The sequence below is a fragment of the Mesocricetus auratus genome, unplaced genomic scaffold, assembly GCF_017639785.1.
Source record: "Mesocricetus auratus isolate SY011 unplaced genomic scaffold, BCM_Maur_2.0 Super-Scaffold_100011, whole genome shotgun sequence".
Classification (NCBI taxonomy): Eukaryota; Metazoa; Chordata; class Mammalia; order Rodentia; family Cricetidae; genus Mesocricetus; species Mesocricetus auratus.
In genome coordinates this window covers 37,260,715-37,277,414 of record NW_024429195.1, presented here as the reverse complement: position 1 = coordinate 37,277,414, position 16,700 = coordinate 37,260,715, and the positions used below count along the sequence as shown (strand labels likewise).

General features: G+C 34.8%; 1 protein-coding gene across 11 annotated transcripts in view; it reads right to left on the bottom strand.

Annotated features, from left to right (window-relative positions):
• Positions 1 to 530: 530 nt before the first annotated feature.
• Nlgn1 (neuroligin 1) overlaps positions 531 to 16,700 on the bottom strand; it is a 926,408-nt gene continuing 910,238 nt past the window's right edge. For 10 of the 11 annotated variants that reach the window (XM_040754612.1, XM_040754615.1, XM_040754617.1 and 7 more), the window contains 2 exons: positions 13,471 to 14,260; positions 9,747 to 12,350 (listed from right to left, as the gene is read on the bottom strand). In XM_040754612.1, coding sequence (XP_040610546.1) covers positions 11,528 to 12,350; positions 13,471 to 14,260 — 1,613 coding nt within the window. In that variant the 3' untranslated portion in view covers positions 9,747 to 11,527. Of the gene's footprint in view, positions 4,946 to 9,746; positions 12,351 to 13,470; positions 14,261 to 16,700 lie in introns of those variants that run through there. The other variant, XM_040754618.1, reaches the window with a different exon arrangement.

Below are 16,700 nucleotides of genomic sequence, written 5' to 3'. Positions count from 1 at the left end.
ACACAACCACAAAAGTACACCTTCATGGGATGAATTTGATGAGGTTAGCCTCTGTGAGGTATTATTTCATTTAGCTTAACTGAGATATGAAGGACCACCATAAAAGAGGGAGGCACCATTTCCTAAATATAAAGCAGAAAATGAGCTGAGCTCATCTATTGCTCTCTTCCTCCTTATTCAGATATTTTGATACAGCTGTGTCTAGTTTCTGCTGCCTCCATTCCTGAACATGTATAGATGGATTATAATTTTAACTCTATATGAAATAATCTTGGATTGGAAACTTCTTTGAAAGCAAGGAACAAAACACAGAAGAAATACTAATACATTTAAATCATAAACTGTGAGAATTTCTGTCTATCATAAAAGCCCAGAGGTAAAAATAAAGAAAATCATGCAATAGAAATATTTAGAACAGACGTGACAAAAAGCACAGACTTAATTTATTGACAGAATGCCTCTAATTCCTATGAAGAGAGTTAGTTATAAACCATAGAAAATATATACAAAGTAAAGGAGTACATTAAATATAAAACAGAATTTCAATGGCTTTTAATCACAAGAAAAGATGCATTACTTCAATTTAAAAATGCAAATTAATACAATAACTAAATTCCATTTTTATTATAATGGAAAAGATAAAATTGATTAACACTTTATTGGCTAGAGAAAAGAGAAACAAGTTGTCTAGTATGCTCTTAGTTGCATACTTAGAATGGCAATTGGAAGATCATTCTTGAAAGCCAACCAGAAAACAGTGTAATAATGAAAGCATCCAGATTTCAGGCATTGATGAAAATTGTCCTGTAATTGTACTGTCTGCCCTTTATGTGCACAAGCTTGAGATTGCATTCCACTGTTTTTCTTCTTGATTAATAATTACCATTTGGTGATAGTTTTATAAATCCTTAAAGAAAAAACTTACAAATACGATATTTGAAACCACACACACTTCAAAATATCAGATAGTCTATCAGCTTTAATTTTGTTTTCTTGGCTTACCATCTCCACATCTGAGCTCTCTCAAAACACTTGAACCATGGTCTCAAGTTTTCTTTTAATCTTTCCCCTGCACCTGTCTTTGTGAGCTAAAATCTACAATCATAATTTTTTAGATATGAAATTCTGAGTTGATCATAGATTTTTCTCAGAACCATGATTGTGACTATGCAGTGTGTTTTAAGTGCCACAGGTGACAGAGGGGCTTGATCTTGTTCTGACCTGGGGACCCTAGGAAATTTTCTTCTGTTTTGTTGTTCAGACATCCAAGGCCATGTTCCTCATTGAATATTTCTCCCATTGTTTATACTGTGAGTGGGTGGGCCCTTTCTGTTCATAAACCTTGCTTTCAGTTGAAATATTTTCATATTCTTTTATTATAATCCTAAGAGTTTATTGCAAAATATAACACAAGTATAGGACAATTCTATGAAATCAGTATTTGGTGTAATATAGCATTATGATCGGGGGAATAATCAAGTGGAGAGAGAGTGTCCAAATTAACATATCCGTTTTCAAGACATCCCTGAAGTCGACTTCCTGACTTATTTCAGCCATAATTCCTTTCCTTTCCTATACATAATCATTTCTGTGGAGCTGACTAAACACCTTGTTTTGTTTTTATAGATTTGTCATTAAAAGGTGATTTCTGCAAAGCTCAAATCTTCAGTTAATGCTGAGGGATTTTTTGTAAATAAATTGTAAGGAAATTATAGCAAGGCATTTTTAGATTAAAAGATGCAAGAGTTATCAATGAAAATATAATTATTGAAAGTAATTTAACTGTTTTCCTATGACTTCCCTATTGTTTTCATGTATCTAATAGTTAGGCTATGTCTAAATTTTCATCATCTATAGTCACATACCTTGTACCCTTGGCATTATAATTCTCATTTGGTCTTTGCTCTCTCATGATCATTACTGTCTCTGGAAATGCCCATGGGAATAACATTCCTAAACTCTTGATTATTGATAGGAGTCTCTTGAACATTGTCATACTTGTGAAGTGAGCTTATGACTAGATCAAAAAACCACTGGCTTACATTCATATTTTCTATCATCAGTTGATATTTCAATATCTCCTGGCTTAAAGCATTACTTTTGAAGTCCAATGCTTCAGTATACAGTACTCTTAATGCAAGTGGTGTTTTATTAATTCAGCTTTCTTCTCTCACTTGAGATTTCCTTTGAGGATTTCACCCACACAGGTTTATTCTTATTTCTAATTTCCTGGGACATGTTTGATTTCTATTTACTCCTCTTCTCTTTTCTCATTCCTCCCCCTCTTCTTTCTTCCCTCCATCATGTCCTCCTTTTCTCCCTCTTCTTCCTCCCTTTCTACTTCTTTTCCTTCCTTTCAATTCAATCTTTATTATCATTATTTCCTTTAAATTGCATTGAATTACCAGTAATTTAACTGTATGAAATTTCTAGCCTCCATATGCTTCTAGAAGCTCTCAGCCATTAGTATTCTATTCTTAAATATTTGTATATTTGTTTTCTCTTTTTTGTGAGGATTAGGCAGAGAGAAGCAATACTTAATCAGTTTATTTTCTTACAGATGTGTCTTTTACTTGATGATTTAAAGACATTCCTACTTAACACATTTAGATGCCTTTTGTTTCTTGTATGTGATGCAAACACTGACTTTAACTATGTGCTAGTTGTCATTTTTTAACACACTGCTACATGATATATAGAGATTTTAATTTTGCCTTATTACTTCCCCTTTATTGGTTTGAATCTGCTTTAATAACAGGATATTTTTATATGTATTCTAAAGTCTTTGAAGTTACCTTTTAAAATTGGTGTTTTCAATAATCTAGGATTAAAACTTTTGGTATCCAGTATGGCAGTAGTATTTCTCTCCATTTGAATAAATCCTATTTGAAGTGTTTCTTGACTGGCAGAGCATTGAGGATACATACAAATTCTGCACTCTTCCAGTGCTGGCTTGTGAGTTCATTGCTAACATCTGTTTGTCATTCTCTGGTTGGCGCTATAATGTTATATCACAAATGTCTTTTGAGGATTTCCTTAAATGTATGTGTGGGTGGGGGGAAGGTAAAGTCCTGATTATTGTTTCAATTCTGAGGGTCTTGGTTGTTCTTGACTTGTAACAATTTCATGACTGTAAACAAGCAACCATTGTCCTTCTCATTAGAACGTCATTAATTAAAGAGTATTTATTTTTCTCTTTTAGAGACAGGGTGTTACTAAAAAACACAACTTTCATCTTCAACTGGAATTACAGATATGTGCTGCTATAATATTGGTTAACGATAAATTGGAGGCTTGTTTTGATTACTTCTTTCTTCCTTATAAACTTGTCACAAGTTACCCTCTCAGAGAGGTATTGATCTATTGATCTCTCTCTCTCTCTCTCTCTCTCTCTCTCTCTCTCTCTCTCTCTCTCTCTCTCTCTCTCTCTCTCTCTCCTTGGTTTAGGTTTGATCTCAAGGCTAGATTTCTGACAAAGTGCTCATGCTGTACCACTGACCTATATTCGCAGCCCCTTCATTTTCTATTAAGCCAACCAAGTACAAGAATATGTTGAACTGGTCATGGTAGCTTAGACCTTTAATCACAACTTTAAGGAGGCAGGGGCAGGGACAAGGGCAGGGGCAGTGGAATGGCCAGTTATCTGTGGGTTACTGATCAACCTGAGCAACATATTGAGTTGCTGTCTCAAAAACAAGTACACACCAAACAAGTCTACATCAATATTTTAATTTTTACTGATGATTTGTGTGAGAATTCTTTCTATATAATCACCCATAATTTAATGTAAAGTGACAGTTACATAGAAATACCAAAGTAGAAATCCAGAGCAAGCATCCCAAGTGTCTTATAATGGACAGCTTTGACATACAATAAGTAGTTTAAATGCTAGTAAATAGATCATGAGATGTATCTGATAATCTCTCTCGGGCTATGTATGGAGGCAGAAAGACAATTAATAAGATGTCTGTTAGTCAAATGAGAAAAGGGCTTATGCTTTGGTTACTCTTCCATCAGTGAATAGTGGTTTGCCACGTAGAGTGGTACCTCATAGTTAATGGTGAATATGTGAGTAAATTAAACACAACACTAAAAGTGAAAAATCCAATGTGAAGATTCAGAGCTTCACTTTTGAGGTCAATTCAAATTGGATATGAGTTCATTAAGCTGTATAGACTTTGGGTCTGATTATTTTAGTATGCAAATTTTTATTGTTATTATAATGAAAATAAAAATGCAAGGAATGAAAGAATAAGCACATTGTCAGGTATTAATATATATATTGAGGGAGGTGAGCCCTGATTTGTTGTGAGTGTGACACAGACCTGGAAGCCAGTATGTAAACAATGACAGCTCTTGATTTTTTCAGTATCATATATACTGCAGCTCTTCTCCAGGTCTTTGTTTTCAGTGGGATTATGTACAGTAGTTGTTTGGTTTCTCCTTGTGTAGACAGAAGAAAAGTAACATTTCTCACACCAATGGATTGCATTATTCTGAGATCTAAGGGGTAAGTATCCTGAAAGCCTCAAATGATACGGTATGTTGATTTGACTACCAAGATATGGCAGAACTTGATTAGTAGTACACATGTGGAAATTTGGAGGGGCATTAGTAGAAAGTGTCCATCTGAATTACAGATGTGTGTACCTACTGAGACATACACATTATCAGAAATTACCAAACAAGCAGAGAGAGAGGTGAGAGTGGAGACACTGGACAGGGAACAACTACCCTGAAGTGTTGGTGTGTGCAATCCTACACTTCATACTGCCTAACATACTTACAGAGGATCAATTGGAAGAACAGTGACTGAAATAGTAAAGGATTTAGGTATTTTTTGTGGGGAGATGAGGATTTTTTTTCTGAAGAGAGAACAATTCATGGAAGATATGACATTCATCTTCAAGTCTTCACAAACAAGTTGGGTCATGGAGCTTTATAACTATCAAAAAGAAAAAAAGTCTATATAAATACAAGGACAAAATTCCAAAAATGTAGTCACTAGGTTAAAATTAAAGACCATGGTTGATGTCTAATGACAAAGGTTCACAGCTACAACCTAGGACTAAGGCAGAGAATAAAGGGTTTGTCAGTAGGTGAAGGGGAGATTACTCTTAAACCGGAAATGCCATATTCCATAGTGAATCTTGTAGCAGATTATGGGCACAAATATGCCCAAGAAAATAATCTGAGAAAGATCACCATGATCTAGTTTGACAGACTAGTTCAGTGAAATATAATTGGTGGTGTACTGAAATAATGAAGTGATTTCCTACTATCTTGAAACACACAAAATGGAGAAAATGGGCAATACTTTGCTATCCTGGATAGCACCGAAAATAATCTCAATCAATCAGCTCACATTTCTGAATTTATTCCAAGCTTGATAATCACTATTGAGTATGTCTCAGAAATGAATCTAGAATATAGCACTTCCCAAGCTGCTTAATAAATAGTGGGTATCAATTGCTGAACAAATGAATAATGGTGGGCATCATTTGCTGAAGAAGTGAATGACTAATATCTTTCCTTATTGGGTGATGCTCACTGGCTTCTAACTGGCCTGAGAACAGAGGGAACCTGATTCCACTAAATGTAATTTTAAGACAACTTCCCCTAAATTCAATAACACTGAAGAAGCAGGGCATAAATAGTGAATTGTAAAGTCATGGAAGCAGTAGGGCTAACATCAGTGAAGCAGCCTGTTATCACATAGAGGAAGGCTGCTCTCAGATTACATGCAGCATTTTCAGGAGAGATAGAAATGTTTTAGCTCCATGATCTTTAGGGCAATGCTGCAGAACTTGGGTGGGAGGAAGTACTTAAAATAACAGCATTTCACTGGAAAAATGCTGCTTCTACATGAAAATTTATGGGATATATTTAGGACATTGAGTGCCTCCTTTCTCTTTGAATCTTTAGTCTTAATCTCATGAGACTTATGATTCAAATGCTCTCCTTTTCACAAACCACAATTCATTGATTAAAAGATTATTTGGAGAAAAATAACTTATTTAAAATTTAAAGACTTTCCCCTTTTTTCTTACTTCCTGGTCTTTCCATGAACATTTTGTATTTGCCCATCTGTTTTCCTAACAGGCCATTTCCAAGTTATCAAACTCTACTTTTCAATTTGTTTCTCTGAAATAACCAAATATTAAACAGACCATAAATGTCATTATTTCCAAAAAGTTAGAATGGTCTTTGCATCTGTGTCTAATTCAATCATATTGCAAAGGCACATTCATCTTAGTGTTTGCCCAAAGGAATAAAATTTCTTGATGCTTAAAACATTAAATACAACTAGGAAACCATTGTGGTATTTATTCTTGATAACAAATGCATTTCTAGTGAGAACTATAACTGTTCTAACACAAATGGAGTGGTAACAACTTGATAGCTGATGCATTTCCATTGATTAGCTGATCAATACAACTTCATAAGGAATGTATAGAAAACACTAAATTCCCTTTAATTAGGCCACGTAACAACTGTCAGTTCTGGAAATGCTATTTAGAGACAGTCTCTTTGTTTGAACTTCAGCTGCTGAGTTTTTGTTATTGGACATTTACAATTTTCTTTAAATCACCAATTGTTTTAATTTAGAGTGTAGGATCATTGGCTTGCTGTTTTGCAGAGGACTAATTATTGCCTCAGTTGTACATAAAGTGTTCCTTGTTACGACAAGCATCTGAAAGGGTCGTCCTATAAATAAAACAGCATATATTGTATATAGAGCATATATACCATACAGGATCTAATAAATGACTAGAAAAGTTAGATATGACTCAGACTTCTGTTCATTCATAATAATTACTTCCTTGTAAAATAATTTTACCCAGTTGAAATATATTTTCTATTTTTTTGTTTTTGGAAATAAGGTCACACTGTGTAGCACTGGTTGACCTAAAGGTGGCCATGTAAATCAGTTGTCCTCTAACTAACAGAGATCTACCTGCCTCTGCTTCTCAAGTACTCGGAACAAAAGTGCACACCATCACTTCTGGCTCTGGAAGAATTTTAAAGTCTATTAGAATTGTAAGTTTTCATTCTTAAGCACCATTGAAATCAGATGCCTAAAAAAATTACCATGCATTCCAAAAATTTACCTCAGTCTTTCCAAAGGAATATTTGAACCTCTTTGATATAATACAAAAATAAAATTTAGGACTTCCGAACAAATTTTCCTCATTAGCAATTGATACCATCGTCATTCTATTTTATCTTTTAAATGACATTACCAGGGAGTACATATTTAAAAACAAAATGATGTATTCTAAATAAACTACCGGAAAGAGAAGGCACCTAAGCACTGTATAAGGTTTTTCCAATCTGTGTTTTCTGTAATGCTAAATAAATTGAATTTATTTCTGTCCTAAATAAAACTTCAGCTATGTGATAGATTAAAACCAAATCATAATTTATAGGAAAGCATTAAATTAGCCCATTGTTTTATAGCAGTAGGAAGCTTAGCGTTTTGAGGAAAATCTGCAGTTTTTGTTGTTACTATGTCCAGCACATGAGGTGGAAAGGATATGTCCCCTTACTATAGTGACTGAAAATGAAGTCAACTGTTCTAGCAGTAAAGCTTGGCAAGATAATTAAATGAATGATAACAAAATCTCAGCAGGGAAGTACTCATTAATTAAATTTATTTGGGAGCAAGTATAACCAAATTATCAAATTTCACTCACATTAAAAAGTGATAGTCTATAACAACTAATTACTGAAAATAAAAGGCCAGTAGTTTGAACCACTCACACAGACATAAACAAAATTACAAGCATCAAAGGACCGTCATGGCTATTGACAGCTTCCGAGGAACTCCATTCATCATCCGGTCTTGTGAAAATACTTCAGTGAGACATTCCAAAGATAAGACACCAGTGATTCTGAGACTATGCTGCCTCTAACACTGGGACCAGTTACCTCTGTCTCCTTTCTGGATGTTCATATGCATATCACTATGACTATGCCAATAGTTGTAATCACTGCTGCTGTAAGTACAGGTATAAGAATTGAGCATTGGCACTCCACTTCTGCAACAGAATCACACTGTGCACTTTGACTCCTTAGTATTGCATATGGTTGCAAATTCTTTTAAAATTTGCACAGTTGTTTTCCTTTCCTATGTGTCGAAAGCTCTGCAGTAAAGTATGTCTGGATCAACTTTTTTATTTTAAATGAGAAGAATAATTTCTGCTTTGAGCTGAAAATGTCTCTAAATTGGATATTTGTAATGATTCAGAAAGTTATATTCCAAATTACATGAAAGGTAGTGATCAAATTTCTTAAATATCTATACAAACTAGATTTTATTCACATTCAACACATTCCATAACATTAAGTCTGGGATTCAAGTTTTCTAAGGTCACACTGCAAACAGCATATATTTTTTGATGAATGTTGACAAAATTATATTAAAAAACTTGTTATGGCTTGATGTCTGTATGAATTCTAATAATCTCATCCTTGTTTTGTTGCTATTTAATTACAATAAAGAAAATCTGAAATAATAAATAATGCTAAAATATTTGTTTAATGTTAGTATTTACTTTTCCCTCCAAAGAAAATTGTCTTCTAGATAAACACAATCCAAACACATTAGATAAAACTTAATAAAAATGTCAATGTTTTGCTTTCATTTAAAAATCATATTTCAGCATTGTAGACAGCTAATGAGAGACATCATTTCATGTTCTGGAAACCAACGCTGGTAATACTAAACTAGCTACTCGCACAGCTTCACAATCCCTTTGCCCTAAAGGCTGACTGCTTTGTCTTCCTTCCGTTTCAGGAAAAAATCAAGTCATGCTCTCTTTTCTAAAATATTTCACCAAATTAATATGAAGAAAGAACTGTGTGTTAGAGAAATGTAGTATGTTTTCATAGTAAGAGCAACCACTAAAACATAGTAGGAAGAATTTTCCAAGTGAAGTTATTAATGGGTATGATTATAGTCATTCACAACTTATTTTGCTGTCACTTCTATTTCCGATCTTATTGTTTGCTTAACATAATAAAGAATGGTTTGACAATTAAACAGTGGTTCAGAGGCTCCTCAGATCTTTTAACTCATTTTCAGTGGCAGCTCACAGTCTAAAGCCTGATCAGGTCAGTCAACAAAGGCAAGTAGACAATTCTGGATTTTGAAGACTTTGTTTATGATGAAGAATTGTGTTTTAAGTAGACAATTCAAACATTTTAGTACTTAGGGATAGAAGCTATAATCATGTAAGTTTCTTGAAGTAGATTTTTACCTTTTAGTGTTCACTCAATATATTTCTCAGCACTTTCAAATTCTCTTGAAGGAGAACACTTTTTAAAATGTATGATAATCTAACCACTCTTGTATCATGAGTAGAGATACCTTACTTCATGACATATTGTACCTTTTTCTCTTTTCCAATAGATTTTTCCCCTGGTGAGCAAATCAGAACTTGTCTTTTTTTAAATGAAAATAATGGATGCCATGTTTGAATGACACCTTGGGCAAGGGGTATTTAAAATTGTAAAAGAAATATTTTTCATGAGTTCTTTGAAAATCTAAGCTAGTAGCAGTGAAATTTCAAGAGTGTCACTTGAAATGAGACCTGCCTTTCAATAAACAGCTGTGTTTTCTATTGTTGCCTGTGTTTCTTCAAAAACCCAGCTATTCTAGAAAAATGACTCTGAGACAGTCTTGTTTCTTTTGTTTTTGATTTCTTTTTTGGAAAAACAAAATAAAAGACAAAACAGCAATAAACATTTTAGCTCTTTAATGAGCAAAGACCATGTCTCTTACCATTTGACTAATTGTCATTATTCAGATTATCTTTATTTCACCCAAGGACCACTGATGTGGTCGAGATAGATACACAAAGTCCTTCCCATCAAGTAGTATACAAGTGTTTTCTTTTGTATAATAAGCTTTCAATTCTTGAAAAAGGGTAGCTGGAAAGAAAGGTTTCTGTTACTTCAGTTAGTCAGAGAAAGTCCTTTGCGTTATCTTACAAACTATCAAAATTGCTAGTCATCTGAAAAAAGGTAAAAAAAAATCACATAACTTTAGTCTAATAGAAATATAGTACAGATAAGAGAGAGATCATTTATCAGGATGTGCTCTTAAGTCCATCTCATTTTAATATAAATGTACATCTGATTACATATACAAACATTTGGAAAGGTCTGTGGTATACTGATATTACTGGTAAACAACAGGGGTTTCAGAGTTTCCTGTGGTCTTAGATAATTCATTTGAAATTGCACATGTGTGAAAGACAAACCCTCTAGCTGTTGACTCTCCTAGGTTCTGCACCTATGTGGGCCTCTACTGAGATCTCATGAGTAAATTCAAGTTAACCTCAGAGAGAAAGAGAAGCAATGTGAAGAGGGACTGAACTTTATATTGAATTATTAGTAGTAAGCATTTTTGTCATGCAACATGAGTAACTCAATTAACTGAGAACTGTAATCAGAGTGGTACTATTGGGGCATCCTTACACCCTGAAAATCTGTGGCACTTTACCTTACCAAAAGGGACAAATTTCAGAGTAACAACCTGCAGCAAACTAGAGATCTGCAGCTCACATGTGTCCAATTAGTGTGTATCTATAAATTGCTTATATGGGAATGAAAAGAACATAAAACATAGGAAATTTTCTGGGACTCATATCAGCAAGTATTCATCACTGTACCTATAGTTTCTCCATTTTCTTTAATAACTATTCCCTCTATTATCGAAACTACTGCAAATTATTTTATTGTAATTACTTTTGCCCCTTATAAAATCTTCTTTAGGTTCTACCAATTGATGGAGGAAGCTCCTATTAAAAACTCCAATGGGATGAGAAGAATTTTAATTACGACTTAATCAGCAGCACAGCCACCAAGCATATAAATTATCATGCACATCGTGCTAAAAAGATCCAGTCTCCTTGATCCCCAAGCCTTAGTACTGACAGCACTTATGTGATAATGTTGTACCCTGCCAGTCTTTAAACTTCTTTTTTTTTACTGGCAATTTCAGCGTGAGCCTTTGCTATGTCACTAACAGCATCGGTGCTCTGTGTACTTATGCAAATATGGTCTACACAATAAAAGGGCTCCAAATGAAAACTGACGAAAATTATCTGACATTCCATTGGTGTGTCCCTTGTGCATATTCATAGTTGATTTTATTTTTGCTTTTCTTTTTTGTTTTTTTAAAGTATTTCATACACAGTACTTTCCTGTTTGATGTTCCACATGCCTAACTTCAGTATGTAACTTAATCTTCAACAAATTAATTCTTGAATGTGAATGAAAAGGTATCATTCAGAACAATTGCTTCAAGCAATTGAAATTTGTTTTGTTAAAGTTGATTTGTGTTTATATCTATATACAATTCATTTTTCAAAACCCCCAAAGTTCTTGATATGTATATTCACATCATATTCCTCCTTAGTTAAATAGTGAGAGTCTTCCAAGTTGAAAGCCAAGGAATCTTCAACAATCTTTTACTGCACTCCATCAGAAAAAAAATCAGTTTGTCTCTCTCATCTGGCTATACCCTGGTTGTTGAATGTGAATGGGGGTGGGGGTGGGGATGGGGCAGTGTATTGTTCTGTCCTCCAGTAAATGTGTTGAATGTGTGCAAGGGCTGAATCCCTGGTATAGTGTTGGGAATCATTGTGATGGTGTTAGGTGTCATTAAGGGAACATCATCAGGTGACCTCCTCATAGCTAGGGTATAATCTGGGGGGCAGGCGGTCCTGAGAACCACCTCGTGTGGATGGATGGACTCACACTCATGCTCCAAGTCAGTGTGCTTCATTTGGAGGGACATGATCTCTTCTTCTGGAGCGTGAGTCAAGTCGTTGGTGGCTGTGCGCTGAGGGCTGCACCTACGGTGCACGTCATGTCTCCTCTTATCCTTCTTGTAGTACAGTGCTGCGAAGGCCAAGATGTTCAGAAACAGGAGAGATGCTCCCACAGCAATGGTGACACTCAGCTCTGTGGAGTAGTCCCTCTGGTCCACCGAGAAGGGACTGGGTTGTTGTTTGGGATCATCCTGTTTGGCAGTGGGAAAGGCTGATGTGACAGGTTGTGAATTCTTCCTTGTAGGTCTGAGAGTGATGTCCGTTGATGGCACTTTAGTTGTTGTCGAGGTATACTGAGAAATGTCATTCAGATTATGTAGATGAGGTACCAGCTCCAACCAGAGATTAACCTTATTGGCTCTGTAATGCTCTTTGACTCTTGGTTTTAATCCAATATGGAGATAAAGTTGGTCTTTCTGGGAATATCTGGTCCATGCTACTTCTTCAAATCGGTTGGGTTTGGTATGAATGAATTTTGTGTCTTGAGGAACTGGTTGATTTGGGTCACTAGGAAAAATTGTGGAAAGACAAGAAAGAATCTATGAGGACAATACATTTTACCCTTTTCCTTAGTCAAATCACTATTTTTAATGTCTAATTAAAGAGTTGATTTAGCAAAACATTAGATAATGTTTTAACATTAACTTGACTCATTTAGAAATTTTAGTTAAAAATGATATGGATGATAATATAAAGCTACCAAGTTTCACATTCTTGTTTCATGATCATTTAGAGATGAACTACCATCTATGCAATGTGCTTTTAATTATTGTAGGTCCAGAGCAAAAGCTTGCCAATATGAATCTGATCCCTGGAATCAATGCAAAGTTGGGAGGAAAGAGCAAGCTCCACAAAAATTGTCTTCTAACATCTACAAGTACACCACAGCATTTCTTCCCATGAACATACAACATGTGTGTACATGCACACATTAATTACAGTAAACAAAAGTCTAAAGTATTTAATATTCACACAATAGGTTTAACTTTTCTTAAGGCAGTGCAACAGAAATCGCATTGCATTGAAAAGTGAATTCAGGATTTGTGACTGGCATATGAAGGGATGTATGTCACTACGGTGCTTACGTACCCTACACAGGAGTATCTGTCTGAACTGTCAAAATCTCAGGTTCCTTTCTGTGTTTACTGAGATCTATAGAATCCAAGATAAATGACTAAAATGCATACAATATTATGAACTGGTAAGTACTAGGACACAATGTTTGTCACTAATGAAAAAAATCAGTGATGCTATGGCCTATGCCAGTGAAAAGCCAAAGTAATATTGTCCTGGAGTAATAAAATAAAGATACAATAAAGTTCAAAGGTGCAGAAGTTGTAAGATAATAACTATTGAAAACTCTATAATATAAAAGTAATTTTTATTATGAGGCTAATACACTGCTGGTGTTGAAATATTACGTTGGACTAGGAATGTAGCATAGTGATGAATTGTGTGCTTTGACATGTGAAAAGTCCTGGTTTCAATCTCTTGCATCATATAACAAAGAAACAACATACACAAAGAACTATATTAGAAAATTTAAACAATATGTACTTTGTTCAAGAATACTTAAAATGGTATTTCTTATTAAAATTATAGCAAAGTTTATTTCTCAGATACATACCCCGTTTTAGCAAAATTTGTCCAATATGTCATTACTACTGCACTCAACATCACATCATTCTTGGAGAAATTGCAAGGAAACAACTCTGTAGGGCCAATCATGGGGATTCCCAACACATAGGGAACCTCATCTCCGTGAGCTGCATCAGCCCAAGCTGGAACTTGATCTGTTTGGCAATGATGATAAAAGGCATAGAAATATGTGGGTGAACCAAAGTTTGAGTGAAGGTCTGCCGTAGCTACAGCAGGTGCTACCCACTGATGGTCCGTAAACAAAGCCAACAATGTCTTCCTTCTGGTTTCAGGGTTATGGCGATCAGCCCAGTCAGTATACATGAATTTAATGGTTTCTCTCAAAACATCTTTGCCTTCAGGATATCCATATAAATTATCAACAAAATTAGAAACAGCAAAGTCAAAATCGCTGGCTGATATACCATCATCACTATCAACTATATTTTCAACGAACTTCAACCCTTCTCCTTGGTTAACTCCTAACATTATATCATAGTTGAGGAATTCTCCTTGTTCCATCAGTATCTGAGGATCATCTGGGATTACATCACCGTCAATCACAGGTCCAAAGGCTATGTGGTATCTGGCTGGTTGAATATCTTGATCAACAAGCTCTTTGTAAGGCTTCTTCTGCAGGCATTCCACTAACTCTACTGTATCGGACACATTGCAGCCAACCTTTGTGGCCAGCATTCTAGCATATTTTGCAGGCTGGAAACTAACAGCCCAGCTTGAAAGGGCTGTTCCACTCTGAGCTATTGCTCGTTGAAAAAGTCCTATGGGGAAATCAACGGAGAGCTTCAGGTGATGTTTGAAGAATGTTACAGACCCCAAATAACAAACATTTTAGACATGTATATAATATCCCAAGTACAAGTAAAAAAATAACAGTTACTTCATGTCTAAGAGAAGGTACATAATGTTATCCCCAGGGTATAAAACATCAGTGAAATTTGTCCTTGTCTTATAATTCCAGCAGACTTTGCTTTGGGTTTTGAAATTTTGCAGTCGCAAAGACACAGTGAAGAAAAGAGGTGAAGTTGGAAAGCATGGGTATTTAAAGGACTCGGATATTTTACTTCATGATTCCTAGACACTATCATTAACAGCGACAGAACCAACTGACTCCTCTGCCTCATCACTGGCCTATATTTTCCATTTGGAATATCACCAGCCTGTATTGTCTATTTAGAGTATTTCTTTCTACTTGACAGCATATCTATCTTCACTCAAAGTGATTATGTAATGTTTGTTTTAAGTAGATTTTGCTTAAAAAGTATTGTTTGGGCCTCACACAGATATTAGGATTAGGGACTAGTCAATACCCTGGGGATATCCCTGATATCACACAAAACAGAATATAACTTATGACATACTATTACTAGATCTCTCTAGCAGATATCGTACAATGAATATCTATCTGAAGAAGAAAACCTAAGAAGTGCTTCACTAAGTTAGACAAAAACATAGGCAAGAACAGCGTGAAAGTTTAATTAAATTTTTTCTACTAGTAAATTTGTGCTGCTGTATTTTATCATAAAACATGAAACACACATGGGGCAGTTTTTTTTACTTGATTCATTTAATGGCTATAAATTATGACTCTGCATGCAGTTTGGTAACATATATATTCTATTAAAATTTACAAATACACTTGATTCACTGAAGTATTTGCAAATAGCATTCTTTTAAAATACATAGGTTATCTATCTTTATTTTAAAAATCATGCTGATCATCCACTTCCAGATTTGGGTAAGTTTTTATTCATTTAAAAAACATGCTCAGTCATTTATATATATTAAAAAGAATGTAGACCTTTACACAAAATGTGGAAGTCAGGTCTGAATTGGTTCCACCATTTCTCAGTAAATGCATATGTATTTACATATGTCATTTATGTGATTTAAGACAATTTTAAAAACACTCAAAGTGTCAAACAATGCTGAATTAGTTTTTTGTTATTTTTGGTTTCTTGAATTCATTTTGCTTGACAGGATAAAGTTCACCAGAGCAAATGGTAAACATTTTGGCAATGTAGCAAATGTAGGAGCTGTTGATATTTGAGCAGACCAATGATTTACTAATTAAATATTAATGGCTAAAATAAAACAGGTCAATAAAATAGTATTCTTTCTTATCTCAGGCACTCAGTGACATTAAATATACAAACAGTTATTTATGATATTATGTTAATTATCATTTGAAATATGGTGACCAGAAGATCCCAAGAAAGCCATTTATTTTCTCTTTTGTGAGATGGTTTTGATAAGTACATGTGAGATGAGGGGGACTTCTGGAAGCTCCAGACCTGAGAAGGATAGAATCCATCATTGGATTTATAGCTTTAAAAATACAGGTCTTCCTTGCAGAGACTATTTGACAATTTCAGGAATTGTCTATGCCCTTCCTGGTAGGGTCAGGAAGCTCTTGAGAGAGTCTTTAAACTAGATCAAAATCAAGTTTAAAACTCTAGTCAGACACAGATATATTTCCTTAAGGAATGTGGTGGAAGGTGACACTCAGTTGTTTACTGAACCATTTGTCACTGCCTACTGTTCTACCAAGTGATGAGCACCTGGTGAATTGATTTGTCTGCTTATTCAGTGCTCTTGTGATACTGGGACCATATTTGATCAACTCAAGAGTTCTTTGTAGGTTGCCCAATACTAACTTAGCCAATATTGGCACTTATTTCCTACTAAGAGTGGAAGAATCTAATCTTCTTAATTATAAAAACTCTAAATTTATCACTTCAAAACAAGCAGATTTATTATAGAGCAGCACACCTATTCAATTAAAACTTATATCTTTAAAGTAATGTTACTTCAAATCTGAATCCTACTGTTGTTAAGTGAGATGCCATGTAATCAGTGATGCCAAGTTAAGGGTATATAATATGTGACATACTTATTAATGACTATCTGTTCTCTTAGAATTCCAAATCTATCTTTGATAACTAAAATGTGCTATGAGAATATACTGCCTGTAATTGAGGCTGGAGAGATGGTTCTGTGTTAGAGTGTAATACTGGAGACTCTTGCTGAGGCCAGATATTAGTTCCCAGCACCCTTGTCCAGTGACATTCAACCACCTGTAACTCTTATTTCCAGAGAGTCTATGGGCAGTGGCATTTGCATACATATGCTGCCCCTTCACATATGTATACATAATTACAAATTACAAAAGTAAGTATTTTATTTTTGAAACTGATATTC